This window comes from Gymnodraco acuticeps, unplaced genomic scaffold (assembly GCF_902827175.1).
Source record: "Gymnodraco acuticeps unplaced genomic scaffold, fGymAcu1.1, whole genome shotgun sequence".
In the NCBI taxonomy this organism is placed as follows: Eukaryota; Metazoa; Chordata; class Actinopteri; order Perciformes; family Bathydraconidae; genus Gymnodraco; species Gymnodraco acuticeps.
In genome coordinates this window covers 104,357-123,605 of record NW_022990224.1, presented here as the reverse complement: position 1 = coordinate 123,605, position 19,249 = coordinate 104,357, and the positions used below count along the sequence as shown (strand labels likewise).

Here is a 19,249-nt window from a genome sequence, read left to right as displayed (position 1 = left end):
ATAAAGCAATCTCATATTAAAGGCCTTCAGACATCCCATTTATGGTACGGGCCAGATCCCTCGGGGCCAATACTGCATAAGCTTCTGTGGTGCTGATAGAAAATGTAAGATTGTGACAAATGGCGCTGCATTTAATGACTTGTAAATCTGAATAAGCCCCAGACTGGTCTCCTGAGCGCTCTATAAACCGTATGGTGTATAGATTTGCGGTCAGTGAGAGCAAAGTGGCGGATCGCTCCTGCTCACCTGCATGTGGTGAACTCGGAGATCAGAGGGAGGGCCGCACAATCTTCGTTATTGTTGCCCCGGCTCTGGCCATCTTTACAGCAGCCCTCTATGGACATCTGCTCTATTCCTACAAACATTGAAAAAACAACAAAAGGTGTATGAACACAGGTAGGAGATTTGTGCACTTCCCGTTCACTATGCACTCTGACGGGGACATTTGTATATGTTTACCGCATTGAGGGGACCCCCACCAACATAATCACTATATGGCACACTGCTGCCTCTGCTATTATCAAATCAGTCTAGGCATACTCACATGGTGTTGAACCCTCACCTATAGACTAGTTTTGTTCATGACAAAACAAAGTATAACAAATAAAACAGTCAAAGCATTGGTTAATGACATTATGGATTCTTGTTTTAAGACTTAAGGAATATATGGATTTTGAAATGTAACCATAATAAAAACAGATATTGCCACTGTCCTTCACGGTGAGTTCAATTCAATTCAAAACCTTGTTGTTGTTGCAGACACAAGAGAGGCTTTTTTTTTTTTTACTGGAGCAACACCAATTCTGTGGTTATCTGGCTGTTTATTCATGTGTATTAAAGAGCGTGGAATGCCTCGACTCTGTAAACAACCAGCCGTCCCAATCACATTCATTCGCCTGTGGTTTGTATGATCTGCCAAACGTGAAATAGTTATGGCTGATCGGCTCCTTTTACTTTTGTTTGCCTTCGGCTCAAACCAGGATAAGTGTGCAAAATTGATATAAAGTCCTAGGAGATTGGAAAAAAGAAAACAAACTCACCATGAAATAAATGTAATCGACCCATTGTAATAGCATATGAGGTGTTGCTGGTTAGAGACACAATGCCCTGCATTTTGGGAAATAGTGATTGTGAAATGCACTGAACAAATCCATCTGTGTGAGGCACAGCGTCTGCCGTGAGCAGTCTGGCAAGAGTCAACAACTTCAGATAATAAGTTAAATTACGTTAGGAGGAGGAGGACAAGTGTCTGGAATAGCAGTTCTCGGTTTTATGGATATGCCTTCTCCCAGAGGGGCAGGAGGAATTTGATTATAACCAGTAAATCAAAGACGAAGCACAAACAGGAATAATCATCACAAACAGCATTGATCATGTTTGTAACAACACAATGTAAGCATTGCAATCAAACTCAATTTCTCAGAATAGCTGGCAGGCTTCAGCCCAGAACTAAGTAGGGGCAAGACACAACAATGACTAGGGTTTATTTTTTTAAATCAACATATGGGTTATTTTCTGAAGAAATTAAGTCACTTCCCAATTGCAAGCTACAGGAATACAAAGCACAGCTTTATAACCATTGTGACCACTGCCACTACAAAAAGGATGATTAAGCTGGCAGAAAGGAGTGAATTTGGACAGAGGATTTATTACTAGACTGCCACATTAGCTGACTCACTACTGACTTCTGGCATATCCCAGAATCCTGTAGCCAATAAACCTTGCAGCAGCTGGATGAAATGAGATGGCATTTTAAAAGTTTTTCACATCAGTTTACCAAGTGGGCCATCGCACATTCACTCTCTCTGTGTCTGTATGTTAGAAACCTCAATCTGCTTGCAGAGGAACACCAGGATGTTGCACTAGGACTAAAGCAACACATTTAGTTATAGGATAATATGGATTTTTAGTGCCATTGATGCCTAATACAGTTTAAAGGTGTTAAAGAATATATTTCCATTGGTCACACTGCTCTGTACTAGAGGGTCCTCGCCACAGTAGCACTCTGCTGATAACTAACTCTAAACCACAAGGCATCAGGGAGTCATTCCAACGCAACCACGTTCTGCTGATCTTGCAAACCTAAATTGAAAGACCAGAAGTGTCTGTTTTATCAAAAGAGGCCGAGATGCAGTCTGCCCCTGTGCTCTGTCTCTGTGATGCATTGTCTGTCTGCAGAGGGCTGATTTCCATCTTGGATGGCGGTGCTGGTTGTGAGGGCCACTCTGACTTGGCAGAGCAGCACATGGCTTGCCTGTGTCTAGACGCCTCATGTAAACAAGGCTTAATGATCAACTGGTGAAGCTCCGCCCAGCCAGAGTGGAGGGCCTTAGCTAGACATCAAAACAGAAGGGTGCATTTCCTTTACAGGCTGCACTACAGGCTTTTATTTTAGAGCTTTCTTCCAATCGTATTGATATAAACACACTTACGAAGCTGATTTGTTTCTACCTACCAAGCTTGACTGAATTTGACTCCAAACTGACCGTGAAACGACCCCCTTCTGAGACGGCATCTTGGGGAAAAGTGGCCCTGCTGACTGTGAAAGTTGCCCCATGTGTGACCAGGCAACCATGAGCATTAGGATCTGTATAAATCACCCTGCTGTGTCCAGACCACCCTGTCCCGGAGAGGCACTGGGTCGCTCTGACACCATCACAGCATACCAAGGCACCTGGCCTTTGACTTCCAGGGAAGAAATACAGAAACAAGGGCAGGGTAACTAATAACTTCAGTTAAAAAATATCATTTTAACACTCCTTGTGTTGTGACATCATCTTTAATCACTTTCATTCCAGGCTATAAACAAAATGAAAAACAAATGATAATGGCACAGTTTACTTTATATTGTATTTTCACGTAATAATCAATCAATCAATCAATCAATGTTTATTTATATAGCCCAATATCACAAATGTTACATTTGTCTCAGTGGACTTCACAATTTGTACAAAAATATCAGTATGACAATACGACACCCTCTGTCCTTAGACCCTCACATCGTACAAGGAAAAACTTCCGAAGAAAACCCACAGTTTAAAGGGAACATGGGAGAAACCTCAGGGAGAGCAACAGAGGAGGGATCCCTCTCCCAGGACGGACAGACGTGCAATAGATGCCGTGTGTAAATTGAAAAGATAATACATTTGCAACATAGGTATTCCAAATGTTTAAGGTAAAGGTAAATATAGCCTCTGAAATGTTCCTTACACAATGGAGTGTTCTGCAAGGGGTTTATAGCTACTAATATCACTACCTAGATTTTAAGTTGGCATGCAAAACAATGGAAACAGAAAATATCTTATCGAAGTATGAGTGGTTAAATGTTATATATGGCATAATGGGATATTTAATACAATAGGAGAAGTGCCACACTTTGAAGCACCCAGCTTTGTGGACTGTGCTTTCATCACATGCCCTGACTAGTCCTGTGGCAAATTCATCACCTCCCCGGATCTCACTACTACCACACATGCATGTGAAAACGTATCTTGCAATATAAAACCCACCCACACCAGCATATGATACTCACACCGTTCTTTGGCACGGTTTGTGTTATGTACACTTAGAAAGGGTCTTAGCAGAGTCATACAATAACTTACCTTGGCCAAGAAGAACTCCAAACAGAGAGCACAGCAGAACGACACGCGGACCCATTGAATGAAAGGAGATTTGACTCGAGGGTAAAAAGAACTCCGAAAGGCTGGTTATTGTGAAGGATGTGCAAAAACAGTAGCGCTCCTTCAAAAAGAGGAAGAGGGACTCCGCAGGAGTGGACAGAAGTGGATGTGATGGAGCTGAGAGAGTCGCAGTTACAGCGTGAGTGCACGAGCGAGCGTCCAATTATGACACCGTGAGGGGCGGGCTGGGGCCACAGACAGACATATTTGTTATTTCTATTTCTAAATCTTCTGTGAGATTTTGTGAGAAACCGTGATCTCATTTACTGAAGAGGGTAAGGGCCACATGTGTACACATTTATTTAAGAAGAACTGACCAAAGCTTTTTTTTCTGAGATTAAAGTCAGAATGTACGGAAGAGGATTAGGGCCCCGTGAAAAAGATATGTTCGGGATGTGAAAATAAAAAGTTTTTTTTTTGTTTGTTCTGAGAATAAAGACAATTTGAATTCTGACTAAAAAGTCAGAATTCTGACTTTTTTCTCCAAAAAAAACAAATATATATAAAAATAGATATTTTTGTGTGGCCATAATCCTCTTCCGTAAGAAAGAAATCAGAATCTTGACTTTAACAAAAAAATCTGAACATTTTCAGACAAATACCTGATTGTTTTTCTTCCTCAGAATTCTTATTTTTTGTATCCAGAATTGTTTTTCTTCTCACGTGGCCCTAATCCTCTTCCTTCCCTTACATTTACAATAAACTACATTACAAATATTTTTTCCAATATATATTTTACTTACACATAGGTTTTAACACTTAGAAGTTAATTTATACTGTAAGTTATTACTAGATTCGGACAGGAATGTTTGCACAAAAAGCCTATCCTTCTAAAAATGTTGTATATGATTGACACATTTATGTGTGTTGGAAAGTAGAAGACCTGAAATACTACCAAGGGAGATGGGCTGAAATATCGTTTATTGCCTTCAGGAGGAATTGCAAGTGACTTCAGGCTACTGTGTTGTAAGGTATGCATGCACACATGGAAATTGTCTTCCCATCAATGGCAAAGTAGACTTTTTCTGTCTGTGACTAATGATTGTGCTGATTACTCAACATCTGGAGCCGGTTTCGAGTTATTTAAAAAAATCTCTTGTGGCTATGTCCAGACTGCAAGCCTTGAAACCTTTTTGGATATCTTAGTAAGAGGAAATAGGGGGAATAAAGAAATAATAGATTGTCACTGCCTCTGTCTGCACATATCTATTTATTCACTTCTACATTTTCAGCTCACTACACCTTAAAGAGGATGATCAATCAAACTGGCTTTGTGCTGTTTCATACTCCATTATATTTAAATACTTATTGATGATGTATCTGCATTCTGCACAGAGGTATTAAAGGTCTCTCGTCCAAGCTGATCCTATTTTCTCTTCACCGAAGTTCACAGCCATACCAAACAAAATGAGGCATTTTCCTTAAAGTTAATGAATTGAAGCTTTTGTATCAGTTCCACACAATGTGGGCAAACCGTCAGCCAATGTGATCATGAACTGTGAAAGGAAGCCACACTTGCCTGCACACTAACACACACAAGTCTACAGGATTTGGCAAGGAGCGGAGAAATAATTGCTAGACTGCATTATAAACATTTTGTACCAACTAAAGCCCTCTGCAAATTCAATCAGTCTACTGATTCTGGGCATGGTGACAGCGAGAGGTTAAATGATCTTCTAATCAGAGCCACATGTCTCCACCACCAGTCTAGCCAGTCTAGAAACATCACCCAAGACTTGATACCAGGCATACAGGAAAGGCCACAAGTATATGGCACTTATAAAAGGGTAACTGCACTGTGTCAAAGTAAATTGAGTCTCAATCTCTGCTCAAAACATTCTAATCTGAATGATTTAAGTTTAAATATCATGTTATTTTTCTTTCTTATTTGGAAGATATCGCTGTCTTTGTAATTATTGATATCCAGGATTATTTGTTCCCAATAAAATCCACTTGAAATAAATCGCACTGTTGGGTGGAAGTGAGCTTGTCCAGAACTTGAGGGAGTAATCCGTCTGTCTTTTACTTTACACTTACATTGTAAAGTAAAAACCATAGTTTTTATATATATATCCACACTTATAATGCCACAGTATGTGATTTACTCCTGAAAAACAACAGCAGACATGGTGTGTCATGGATTGGAGTAGCAGTTTTTTGCATGTTTATGTTAAACACTTAGCAGGACGATATAAAAACAGTGTTTGGATGTGTAGGAAAACACTGTTCACAAATCAAACCGGAGAAAGTCATGTCAAGTATTGTAAGTAAAAGATGCACAAACACGTGCATGGTCCTAGAACTGTGCCCTATGTTAAAGGTAGACGTTTGCTATAGCAGCACAGATACCACTCCTCTGGACATTTATCAGTAACGGATGTGGCACCCCCCCTTCCTCTTCTCTATGATGTAACAGTTACATCACAAGGCACTCCTTTACTGCTGTCCTTAATCTTATCTTAGCCTGAGTGTATGGAGGTGATAGATAATAGACCGTTAGAGGTCATGTAATGAATGCAGAAAGCCCTAAATAAGGGCTGGATAAATCACTGTGAATAACTGAGGGCAACTTCCAGAAACTACCATCTCCAATCTACATTTGGGTTTTAACGAAAAACAGCAGCGTGAGATGACCTCTTAGCTCATAGGTGGAGGAAATTGAAATGGCATTCAAACAGTGTTAATCTTGTTGTGGGGGGTGCAGTACAGTTCCTTTGAAGCTCATCAAAGCTTGTCCTGCCACGTCTGTGTCAATCAGCCGAGGGCCACTAACACAGCGAGGCAGCCAGAGGCCGGCCCTGTGGGGCCCAAAGGACCGGGTGCTGTTAGTCAACACAACTGTAGGAACTTGTTAAGGAGGAAGTGGCATTGCTTAACTTTAAAGTGTGTTGGATTAAGAGGAATGATATTAAAGTAGGACATTATTAACATGCATTTATAGAGCCAAGGAGGTTTATGTGGTACATTTTTGGTTACCCTTAATCATACTCAGATGTAAACTAACACGCTTTTATTTTACCCTGTAAACACCTGCAAGATTAGTTGTAGGTTTGTTACTTAATCCTGTGGTGTGGAAAGAAATGCTAGTGAATTAAAATGATCTTTTATCTTACATTTGCCATAACCCTTATTTAAAATAAACATAAATAGAAGAGAAAATAACATCTATTTAGACAAAGCAGAAATATTGTGTAACAATTTGACAACGTAAATCATTTTGGGTTTTATCAAACAGCTTTGACTCCATTGTTTTTCTTGACTGGCCTCGTAACACATTTTATTCCACATATGAAAAAACATCAAAGCTGCATGATTATCATCCTTCCGCTGAACACTGCTGTATTTACACATGGAGAGCTGAACAGGAAAAACACTCGAGACATAACCACAGTGTGCAAGCTCAGAGCTAATGAATGTATTTAACTTAAAGTAAATTGATGACTTGATCTCGTAATTTAACCAAAACAAGACTGCTTACCTTAATAGCCGGTTCCGCTTTACCCTGTAAACACCCAAATGTTCTGCATGTATGTACATTTTGCATACATCTTATTATTTATGCCTGAAGTAATATATAGCTGCCATGTCTTTGAATTCAGTGTGAATGCAACATTTGCCATGCAGCTTGGTCCAGAAAATGTAAGGAAAAAGAAAAGGAAGGACAAATGTGTTGTGGCCTGAAGATGATTGTGTATCAAGTTCAAGTATAAAGTTGAACACACCAAATATTAGCTGGTGCTGGCAGTGTTTTCGAACGTTTCAAAATATGTCTTTCTTTCATACTTCTCCCCCCTCTCCACTGGGACAGATCGGTGTATCCTGGGAGTCTGGACATGGATCCTTTGCATGCTGGGATTTGTGGTCAAAAGATGAGAAAAGAGAGTCAGGAGGAGCAGAAGGCATCATCTCCTGTTTGATTTCTGGAAAGGTCTGGTCAGGGAAGATGCTCTTCAGGTATTCCTCAAACTGCTCTTTAAGCTTTCCGCCCAGCTTCCTGCCCTCTGCGTCCACCTGCCATGCAAGTAGAAGTATATTAGCAGGTGAGGGGAACAAAAAAAATATTTTTGACAACTATTTCCACAGTACCTGATTGAGGACAAGCCTGATGTCCGACACAAACTCTGCAGGGCTTTTGTAGCACAGACTCTGCTTTGCTTCCAGTCGTTTTCTCAGAGCGGAAAGATGAATCGGTCCCTTTATAGTCACCCTGTTATTAGCACATACCTACAGTATTTAGAAAGAGAGAGATAATAAAACAATAAAACTTCATGGGAAGATGTAAACACATGAGTAATATCTCGTATAAACTATTACATGCCTTGATTGTGCACAATAGGTAAGGGATTTTTAACACATTGTGTCATGCAGATCGAGGTAGTTCAAGACAAAAAGGTGCACTGCATTAAGAATAACAATTACTACAAACTCTGTGTCAGCAGGACAAATTCCTGTATATTTATAAAACTGATTAAAAGTTGCATAATGTCTCTGTATTTACTCATAAATACTGCATTTTACACCTCATTAGAATTACAGTCACAGTAACTCTGTGTGACATTAATCCTGTGAACCTTTTGCCCCTAGTCAGCAAAGCTTCCAGACTCACCGGGGGGGATACAGGGCCTTGAAGGTCTGAACTCAGCTTGCTGCAAAACAAGTGCTGCAACAGCCTCTCACACTTCTGCAGTGGTGGAAAAAAGACAATTGTCTTAATGTACAACTGATAAAGAATATACAATTCACCGATCTATATAGTATATTGCATCTGAATACGTTTAACATGACCAGGATTGCTTCTCAGAACGTATCTGATGCTGATCTACTTTAAGTCCAACACCAATTTATAGCTGTTCTAATACAAAATAAAAACACATCCACTAAAACACACTGCGTCCGGCAATATATTGTTTTTTTATATGCCTCAAACTATTTTAAGACCCTCCATTTTAAACAGAATTGCACAAATGTAATACATTTGAGATTTGTTACAATACTACTATCAATTCATAATGTTCTTGGACTACATAAAACAGCTGGTCAACAGTAAAAGCTAATATGGTTTCTGGGCAAACAGTGCTACTCAGTTTCACTCTCTCACAACCTTAAAACTTGAAAGGTGGTTTGTAGTTTTGTACCTGCTAGCTGTGGAAAGCTTTGTTCGGTAGCTTACAAATATTTCCAACAGAAGCAGTGCTTTTACCGTTAAGAACAAAATAGAAAGATATGATGCATAGAAACTAAAGCCACTTTCTTCATCCATATGCTACTGTCCATTTGCAGTGCTTTGTGTAAGAAACACCTGCTTCTGTTTGGGAGAATTGTAAAATAATGTGCCCTGTGTTCCAATGCATACCAATTAACAAGGAAAAAGTGAGTTTGTTGGCCTAGCCAATGAGTGAGCTAGGATTCTGAGTGATTCCGTCCAATGAAGGAACAGGAGTGGGGCGCTATAACGATGCAACTATCCTGAATGCACATAGTAAGGTGGGGATAGAGACAGAATTTGAGCATTGAGCAATATTTTTGGTAAAATATGACTAAGGATGAAACGACAAACTTCCAAATAAATACAAAAATGGTGAGGTGAAAACTTTCCGAAAGACAAAAAAATTGAGCACTGACTCGTTTGTCCACAGGGTGAAATCCTCCTTCGGAATCTGGCTCCTTCTTCACTGTTTTGGCTTCAGGTTCGCAGTCATAATCCATCTCTGGCACCAACAGATCACGGCAGAATGAGCAAAACCATTTCCCACTGAAAAGAGACAGTCCAGAGACTCAACACAACAAGCCAGTAAGGGAACATATACACCAAGTGCATAATGCTGCTCTCAGATGAAAACCTCACACCGAAAACAGCCTCTTTCTTAAAGCTAAAGCGTTCTTATTTGTATAAATACCGAAATCAAAAGAAGGGGTTTTCATCTGAGACCATGAATACATATCCGCAGTCAGAGCTTGCCTGGGAGATTTGAGGAGAGTTGGAACATGGCAGGAAAGGTGAAACCTCCTGGGACACTGATCACAGCTCAGCAGCTCTCCGCCTGTCCAACACGCAGCACACAGGACCTCTTTAGAGTCCTCCAGTGGGGCTTGGTCTACCTGCTGTTCTCCTCCCAGGGTACGGATGTGATTTTGAGCATTAGTCTTACTCTGGTCCCGCGGGCTGCATGGAGGCTGTGAAGGACTATGGGGTTTGTCAACTGTGCTTTGAAGAGGAGCACTGATTGGGGGTTGGTCACCTGTGCTGTCAGGAAGGCTGGCTCTTTGATGGGTTTGGAGCTGAAATCCACAAACAGAGAAAAAAATACTTAACCTTGGTGGTAAGGCCACAGACCGTTTTATATTTCCGATAATGTATTCTAACTCACGTTGAAGTTGCCATTGCTTTGGGTTCTACTTCCAGATAAAAAGGCTTAGAAAATCTTGCAAAGCTGTTGGCTTGGTAACAAATTGTCTAACCACTTATGTTTCTTGCTTTGTCTGACAGATAATCTCTGCATTTTCAGATCAATAACTCTGGTAAGTACAGTGTTATGGCAACTAATAGCATTTACAGTTATCAGAGATGGCCAAATTATAGTAAACTGTTTTCCTTTAAATCATACACTGTAAGTCCAAAATGCAGTCTTGCTGCAGTAACAGGCTGAAGATTAAACCAAAATGCTCATCTATGGCAATATGATAATCAATAGATTGTAATAATAATCTATTGTCCGCTTACGTAGCCACTCTCCTCATCTGGCTCATCTTTGATGACTATGATGGGCCCTGGTGACAACCTTCTTCTCTTCTTGACAGCTGAGCCCACTTCTCCACTGGCCTGATGTGTTTCTGGAGGTTTCCAGGTAACAATGCTTGGGAGAAAAATAATGAACCAATCAAAGTCAAATCAAAATTCACCGGAGAGACCAACAGCACAAAGGGACTGGGGTCATATCAAAGCAGCACTGTTTTAGATTGTTAGAAGCTGTGCTTTTGTGTGTGAGCAGATGTGTCTTTACCCTGGTTTCTCCTCCTGGGAAACAGCAGCGTACCCTGGTGAATTGTGCTGTCCTTGCACTTGAGAGAAATATAAAAATCTGTTTTGATTTATAAAGAACACAGCAATACATACAGTCTGAAAATGTAAACATGACAGATGGCACACACATACCATTTATGTGTTGAAAACATGGAGGCAAGCCCTGGGGATAGTTTGGTTTCAGCATGTACATCGGACCACCTGAATCATTCCTCCTATTCAGATATGTAGGCTCAATCTAAACACATCATTGCATGTTGTTTATGTTGGGGAAATATTTTCCAAGGTCCATAACTTTGACCCAGTTTATCAGTTTACTACACTGTAAGCATAATATATATCAATATACTTAATGGATATATGGATTCACTTGCCGTCTGAGCTGATTGAGGCGAGCTGACGCCACTATTGATGGGCAGTGGTGTAATATGGGTGTAGAGAGGTGGAGAGGAGAAGACTTCCATGGGTTTGGGTTGGTAGCTGCTTCCCATCCCCCTCAGAGGCTATGAGACAGAGAAACAGAAAGATGGATTGACTTGCTGCAATCATTTTTATCCAACATTCCTGTCAGCGGCTGTAAGCATGTGATGATGGATCTGGAGAGGAAACAGTGCTCTTTCAATACCCTGTTGAGGCTGCGTGGGTTGACGCCCCCGGCAACCGTCAGAACAGAGAGGATTAAAGAATAAACCAAACACTAGGAAGTTTGAGGCTGATTTTAGATATTTTGTTGGTTTATTTAATAGCCGGTGCAGCTAATCTTTCTCAAAATGTATAAAAACATTTAGCATTTAAATAAAATATTTTAATTTACTGTGTCTAATGCAGTTTAGTTGGGATACACCTAAAAGGGGTGTACCGACTGATTTTAACACATGACACTACACTCAAATAACACATCACTATAAATTACATTACATAATTTAAAGGCCCGGAAAACCTATGTTTTTACAATTTGGTACACAATAATAAAAAGTGCTCTGCCAAAGTCAGAACAGTTTTTGTTATCCAACATTTCGATACAAATCTGATAAATCTATATCTTATGACTCACCTTCTGGTTGTGAAATGTAGTATTATACAAAAAAGCAGACTTCCTGTTTACTTAAAGTAACTGACTTTAAAGTATCCTAAATCTCTCTTTAAGTTGTTTGCACAATAGTTAAGAGAAACAAATTAGCAAACCCAGAAAACAATCTAAAAAACGACTACTGTCTGCTTCAAGAAACACAATCATCATGAGTATCATTAATTATATGTGATTTGAAGTGAAACTAGCAAAACCCTGGTGCATTTCTTTACTACAGAGAATGTAAAAGAGTTCATCATGCAGCTATAACATCTTGTTCAAATCAGTGTGACACAACGTATGTGTGCACTTCACACAGCAATATTGTCCTGTGAATGAGCCTACACTTGAGAGCTGGAACCAAAACACCCTGTGGAGTAGACTAAACAACTTGGATGACGAGATACTATCAAGCGTTTCTGTCTTGGGTCCACTCTCTGTCACATGTTGGCTGCTGTTGCACTGCAGATTTAACGGTTTGAATTTATAATTTTGAGTCATAAGCTCGTTTTACACTCAAATCCATCCATTTAACAAAGACTAAAATCCATCTTGACAAGGAGAGACATAAATTGCTAAAGATGGGAAGGCTGTCAGCTCTATTTAGGACAGAACCATCCAATGTCGGTGCTTGTTAAGAGGACTTGTCTGTCAAATGGACACACACACACACACACACAGAGAATTCACACACTAACCTGGGGCGTAAACCCAGGGCTTTCAAAGCTGCTCGTTGGGCTGACGTGGTTGGGAGGGGGCACCATGAACCTGCGGCCTGGTTGGGGCATCATACTGTGGGAGGGGGCGGGGCCTCCTTGCAGGGGCCCAGGGATGGTTCGCTGAAGTCGGACACTCTGGTACCACGGCCAGGGTGGAAGAGGTGGTTGGGGCTGCCAGTTGGCCTGCGGGTTTAGCTTCTCCACCTGCATTTGGAGCTGAGCCAGAGTAGTATGGGGTGCTCCCAGGGCGAAGCTGTGGGGTGAGCCTGAGGGGCCCAGCGCAGTGTGGGGGAGCTGATGAGGGATACCCTGAAAACCGCCCAGCTGGTGGCCTGGTGCACTCTCCACCAGTAAAGAGCCTGAGGGAACATACACACCAAGACAGGATGAGCATAACAAGCAGGGATACACATTACATAATATAGACAAAACTTCTGCAGAGGAATGTGGGAAAGAGAACGTTTGGGTAGATGGTTTGTGAAACTGTGGGGGTTAATAAGAGGGAAACCATGTCATGCTGTAATGACACTTTTCTCACATAAGTTATTGATTATACTTTTAATCCGTTGAAATTTTTTTGGATAAAGTGTCATTACAACATATTGAAAAATGTCTTCAAATGGCTTGTTTTGACAAGCATCAAAAGAGTCAAAACTTTTCATGTGGATTTTATTTTAGCAGACTTTTATAATATAGCAATATTTTATTACAATTGTCAGGCTAGAGTTGAAACTGCTGCAGCTGAAGAGCATTTAGGCCCTTTAGGCACATCGAGCCTTCATCCATAAAACAAGGGGGAACCCACATATCAAGTTATGTCACTTGCATGCAGATATGAAAAGCCCCAAACATGGTATTGAAACAAGATTCAAATGGGATTTTTTGAAAATCAGTGTAACTATCGAGCGAGTATAATTACTTTTTTTTTTCCTTTTTTTTTTAAAGTAAAAAATAGATATGGAGCGTGCAGCTTCTCTGTTGGGGGATTTTGAGGCGAGACAGGAGGATTACGGTTCATTGTCTGCAGCACTCCTATCTGACCCTGTCAATATGGCATCTCCTGTGTAATGTCTTGTGTATGTATACCCTGTATATGTAACAATTTGCTGTCTTAGGAAGTCATCCATGCATCCCCCCTCCCCCGTTATGTCTTGTTTAGTTGCTTGTTGTTGCGTGTTTTGTTGTTTTTTTCTGTTATCTGGGGCAATGTCTGTGTGTATCTTATAACTGAAACATTTAAAATTTAAAAAATTTAAATGAAAAAAAATGAAAAAAATGGAGACTCTTAAGTATCAGATGAACTAGCACGAGCATCATGCTGTTTCTGCAATGTTTGTATATAAGCAAGGTCATGCCTGTTTAATAACTCATTTTGTGGAACTGATCAGCATGGCCTTTACCTCGTAAAACTATATTTTGTGGCAGTTGACCAGTCCAACAATAGTCTTAAAATGAGCCACTAGTACTTGTCAGTCATCTTAAGTAGAAGTTTTAAAAAATACTCATTCATAAAAAGGCCAAATAAAAACAGAGTCCAGACTAAACAAAACCCTTTTTCAGGGCTCTAGATTATCTTAATTTAGACAGATGTTTGTGTATGTCTTACCCAGATCTACATTCGAGGCCCAATAAGAGGATCGGCTCTGGAAGCGCACAGTACTCTGTGGTATAAACGAGGTACTACATTTTGCCCGCAGGAGGTTTCCAATCTGAAACAGAATCTGCAACAGAAGGGAAGTTATTAATAATTTTCAGAGGAAGGCTCTTGTGCGTTACAACAGGCATATGTTCCCACTTCATCACGTCACAGAGACCACTCTCCTAACCGGCTTTCAGAGCTGAGCTTTTTCATGCTGGGAAACTGAGATATGGATGATCAGATAAACCTTACCAAACGTTTACAGTACAACAGGGCTGTGCCCCCATTCCTGGCTGTGGCCCATTTGATGAAGTTGATGACATGATCCAGGTGTCTGGATAGATAGCCGATGTCCTCCTGTTGTTTTCGTAGGACACTCTCATGGTCCTTTGTTACAGCCTGGAAAACATGAATAAGTGAACCTCTGCAGTGTTTAAACAGCTTGAGGGTATGAGCTCTTGGCCTTGGGGGGGAGACAGGTAACTGAGTTTGCAAGCAAGTAATGTTCCTTTAGAAAAAACACAGCAATCTTCAGCATGCAACATAGAAATAACAATGTTTTTTATTCAAAAGCTTCTGTCTCACCTCAAGTTGATTAACTAGCATCTTGCCCTTCTTGTTTATCTCAAGAATCAAACTGCAGATAGATTTCTCTATTTCATTGTGAACTGTCGCACGGTTCTGATGAACCTGTTGGAGTCTGAAAAGCATATTACAATTTGATAAATGAAACGGCACGTATTTACATATTCGGTGAAATCTCATTATTACTGGAGGTATGCATGATTACAGTTGTTTGTGGTAATGAGACATGTGGAAGTTGCAACAGCAGTTCTATAAACTATAAGTGCGTTCCTCTTAGTATACATTTGCACACTTGACATATCTTGTGGTGTGGGGAAATACATACCCATTGTTTATGGAGTTGGATACCTCTTCAATCATGTTCTGTTTCTCCTGCAGCCGATGGGTCATGCTCTCCATGTGCTGTTTATGGTTTTTATAAGCATCTTCAAGGAACTGGTAACTACTCCAAAAAAAAAAACATTAAGTCAGTGGATTCAATAATATAAATAGTAATCGTTCTTAATGAGTGATAGTAACTAACACACTGACAGTCTTTTAGAGTGGATAAGTGATAGTGGTTTATTAATGGTAGTAATGTAAAAAACTGAAATTTAAGAACCAAATATAATATATATTGTGTTATATTGTAAATAGTGACTATACTTGTGGTCCTTGTGCTTGACCAGCTGGCAGTCACGACAGGTCAGCAGGTCGCAGGTCTCACAGAAGAGCTTCAGCGGCTCCTGCTTGTGGATCTCACAGAACACCGGCCTCTGAGTCGACACCCCATGGACTTCTGGGAAACAATAGGAGGGTAGAGATCATTTCATTTCATTCTGGGAACCATACAAGTCATTTCTGGCCCTTAATAATAAGATTTGGGTTTATTGAGCAATGTGTTCCATTATTTCATTGAGTGGAAATGTGTTTAATTAGCTCTAATTACTTTCTTAACTGGGTAAAAGAAAATGTCATCTATCGTTCAGGTCATTAAAAAAACGAGCAATGTTCGAGTTTTACCATCATTGCCTAATAGGCTTAAAGTGTATTTAAAGATAATTAATGGTCTGTGTAAGAATGTAAAGTATTGTTTTTAAACTGTGTGCCAAACTCCAGAGGGTATTAACGTTATGACATATATGCGTCATGTAAAGGGACTGTCCAGGAAGACATTAGGTTCAATTTAGAAGCATTTTACCCCAAAAATATGTTACAATATTAAAGCACAAGATTATTAACTTTTTCATTTCTTATTTTAAAGTGACTTAAAGGTGGGGAAGGTAAGTTTGAGAAACCGGCTCGAGATACACTTTTTGTTATATTCCATGGAAGCTCTTAACATCCCGATAGCAATATCTTAAGTGCTTTGACAAAAAATCCATTAAAAAATGTCATCTGTGGAAGCCGTAGTACCTACTATAAAAAGCACGACCAGTCATTATAGCGGCCCGGCTAAAATAACTGGATGGCCTACCTGCCTGTCAGCCTTCCATCTATGCACAAACTTATCTCGTGCGCTCATTGGTCATGTGCGCGTTTGTGTGTGTTGGAGGAGGGACTCTGTAAGGAAATGGCAGATTTTTTCCCGCTGTGTATTTTCAAATTCTAGCGCACTCGAGCTGGTTTCTCCAAAATTACCTACCCCACTTTTAATTGTATATAATTGTATTTGTATCTTTTATTTTATCTTTAATTGTATTAATCTCGAATCTGTGTGAATCTGTGCTGTCCTGTTTTTTACATGGGAGCCTGCCTGCAGACCTCCACTCTCAGGACAGTTCCGATGCAGACCTCCACTAGTCAGGACACCTCCACTGTCAGTACAGGAAGTGACGATTCTGACGCGTTTTTTTCCCGCCCACCGAACGACTCGTTTGATGGAAGTTTACAAATCACAATGGAGACTCATCACGGAGGTGATGAGTCCGCCCACCGTGCACTTTGGGTCGGCCTTGGTCAAGCCCTTTTGACCCCCCCAGCCTGGTTCTCGTAAAAGTGTTTCGCTCAAATTACACCATGGAGGAATGTAACGGGAGTTGACAGGGGACTCTGCCCGCCTCACGAGTGCCTATTTTCGGACACTTTTTTTCACTTTTCCCCGTTTTTTTTTTTTTTTTTTGGCTATTTCACCCGGTTTCTACCGGGGACATTGCCCGGTCTCGGGTGTCCCCCCACGGCCTGTGTCCAGCCCCCCCACTCATCCATATATTAACGGATTTTGACCATTTTTGTTGCATTTGTCTCCTCTCCTCTCACTGATCGAATGGCAAACGCGACCCACTGTCGGAGGGCCTCCACGCCGGCCCGGCCTAGTGCCGGTGCTCTGGCGGTCGGTTCATCCGAACTGCGGGTTCGACTCTGATGGCCGGGAGGGTGTGCTGCGTTGGGGTGGGGGACTTCCCCCACTCTGCGTGTCTCTTCCTTCCCGGGCCGGCCGATATGAAGCGTGACCAAGACGCACCGTCCAGGGGTCGCACGGGTCCCGCAGCGGGGTGGAGGTTCCCAGCTGGAACCTCCCCACCTCCGCCGCGGTGCACCCGGCAAACACGGTTGTTTCTCGAACCTTCCACTGTTGTCTAGCGGGTGTAACTAAAATACAAGATGTCGTATTTATATATATATAAATAAATACATATCTATATAGATAATAAGTGTCAGTACGATTTTATTTTGTATTTGCGTGCATTTCCTGTTTGGAAAGTGGCACTGTACTGATAGTGGTGATTTTATTTTGGAATTCTTAGCATGCACTTCCTGTCCTGAGAGTGGAGGTCTGCACCGGAACTGTCCTGAGAGTGGAGGTCTGCAGGCAGACCCCTCTCGTTTTTTATTCTTACGCTGTTGCTTTTTGAACTAGGGAATTTACCCACAGGGATTAATAAAGGTCAATTGTATCTTATTTTAGTAAATATGTAGAAGATAAAAGCGAGGGGAGGAGCCTGAAAGTAGCCTACCTTGCGATACTTCTGCTTTCTGTCTGATGGTGTGGTCTTTGGTGAATTTGACCCTTTGGTGGGCCTCCACACAGGTGGTACAGAGGTATTCAACGCAGTCCGCACAAAACCCAGCCGCCTCAGTGTTGTCATCACATGTCATACAGAGCTACAGGAAGAGGAGGTAAACATCAGAGGCTGATAGATTACAGGTGGTCAGGTATCATGCTGGGTCTTGTTTCGTCAAGCAAGTTCAATTATAATATTATCATTAAAATCCATGTCAAAGTGGACAAAAGACAAATCAAAGTACCTTATTACCATAATGTTATATAATGTTAACCTTATATACTGTTAAGTAACCCAATTGAACCTGTTCAAACGCCCAGGGCATACAACCTTGCTTATAATTAAATAATAATATATCCATGACCCTACAAACTAGTGACAAGGCTGCCCCCATATGGTAACGCATGTTATCACTAACCTGGACTGTCCTCTCCACTGTGCTGCTGGGAGTCTCAACTGAGTCCCTCACAAACACGTTGTCCATCACATCTACCTCCATACATTCCTGTCTGCACACCGGACAGCGGATCACATTCACTGGAAGCAAACATAATCACTCAAATTGGAAATGTGCTTTAATGAAAACATGAGAGATGCCACCAGATATGAAGTCGAAGGCAATCCATGTGTGTAAATGTACGCACTTAAACACACTAGTCTTTATAGATCTACAGTGATTCTATTGTTCCTTGCATGCAGTACAGATTAGGACTATGTTATGGATCAATGGGTGATTGTTTGTAAACAGTGACTAACGTGGTTTGGTCGCGCTGTCCACCTGGGAGTTTGGCGTCTCTGCCATGGCCAAATTCCTCGAGGGCGAAGGGAGACATTTCTTACAAAAAGAGTGCAGACACGGAAGAAGTTTGGGCTCTCGGCTGTGAAAGTTTAAAGTGCAAACGGGGCAAGAGTCCAGGTAATTCTGCCCGGATGCAGCGGACTTGTCCTCCTGCACCTGCTTGCTCTCAGCTTCATTCTCAGCGGTGAAGGCAGCAGCATCCATCGCCTCCTGTTTTCCTGTGCGTACATCCATTTCAGTACTTTCAGCTTTCAAGGCTAGATCTCTCCGTGTGTAAAATATTATCCCACACAGATGAGCAGACCAGTCAATTTCCTCATATAGTTCGCGAAAAAGCACACCTTCATTCCCCCCCTACTCTCAACCAGCTCATGTTTTTGTAGGATGCTAAAATGTTATCTTCACGGAAAATCGACAATATATCGACTGGAGCACAGACCTGTGGAATAAAAATAGAAAGCCTCCGTGGGGTCTCGTGCTGCAGATGTTGATAGAGGAGCTCTTTCAATCCACCGCACGCGCTCGTTGCTGCATGAGAGGGTGGGGTCAAATAGCGCGCGTGCTGATAAGAGAGAAACAAGCTGAGTGAGGATATTTAAATACTGACTCATTGTTTCATGTTTTCAAGTTAGTAATATTCCTTGTAGCAGCAGTAGTCGTAATCAATTTGTCCTAAAATTGAATGACTGTAAAAGTGTAGAGGTAGAGTTTAAGGTTATTATACCCTTTAAATTTGTCAAATTTGAAACAGTT

At 41.1% G+C, this 19,249-nt stretch overlaps 2 protein-coding genes across 5 annotated transcripts in view; both read right to left on the bottom strand.

Annotated features, from left to right (window-relative positions):
• fbln1 (fibulin 1) overlaps positions 1-3,657 on the bottom strand; it is a 29,020-nt gene extending 25,363 nt beyond the window's left edge. For both annotated transcript variants that reach the window (XM_034218788.1, XM_034218789.1), the window contains exons 1-2: positions 3,603-3,657; positions 247-355 (exon numbers count right to left, since the gene is read on the bottom strand). In XM_034218788.1, coding sequence (XP_034074679.1) covers positions 247-355; positions 3,603-3,657 — 164 coding nt within the window. The remainder of the gene's footprint in view (positions 1-246; positions 356-3,602) is intronic.
• A 3,018-nt stretch (positions 3,658-6,675) lies between these two features.
• LOC117547796 (transcription intermediary factor 1-alpha-like) lies at positions 6,676-19,034 on the bottom strand. Of its 3 annotated transcripts, none has more exons than XM_034218618.1 (18): positions 18,454-19,034; positions 18,116-18,234; positions 17,650-17,797; positions 15,359-15,491; positions 15,039-15,155; positions 14,714-14,828; positions 14,381-14,527; positions 14,096-14,210; positions 12,469-12,848; positions 11,076-11,204; positions 10,834-10,939; positions 10,682-10,739; positions 10,402-10,534; positions 9,640-9,959; positions 9,303-9,432; positions 8,287-8,361; positions 7,767-7,904; positions 6,676-7,691 (listed from the first exon to the last, which is right to left on the bottom strand). In XM_034218618.1, the coding sequence occupies exons 1-18, from the start codon at positions 18,728-18,730 to the stop codon at positions 7,458-7,460; spliced, it is 2,874 nt and encodes a 957-aa protein (XP_034074509.1). In that variant the 5' UTR covers positions 18,731-19,034; the 3' UTR covers positions 6,676-7,457. The 3 variants fall into 3 exon arrangements, with proteins under 3 accessions (XP_034074509.1, XP_034074510.1, XP_034074511.1); XM_034218619.1 differs by having other exon boundaries at positions 15,359-15,488; XM_034218620.1 differs by lacking the exon at positions 8,287-8,361.
• Positions 19,035-19,249: the final 215 nt, after the last annotated feature.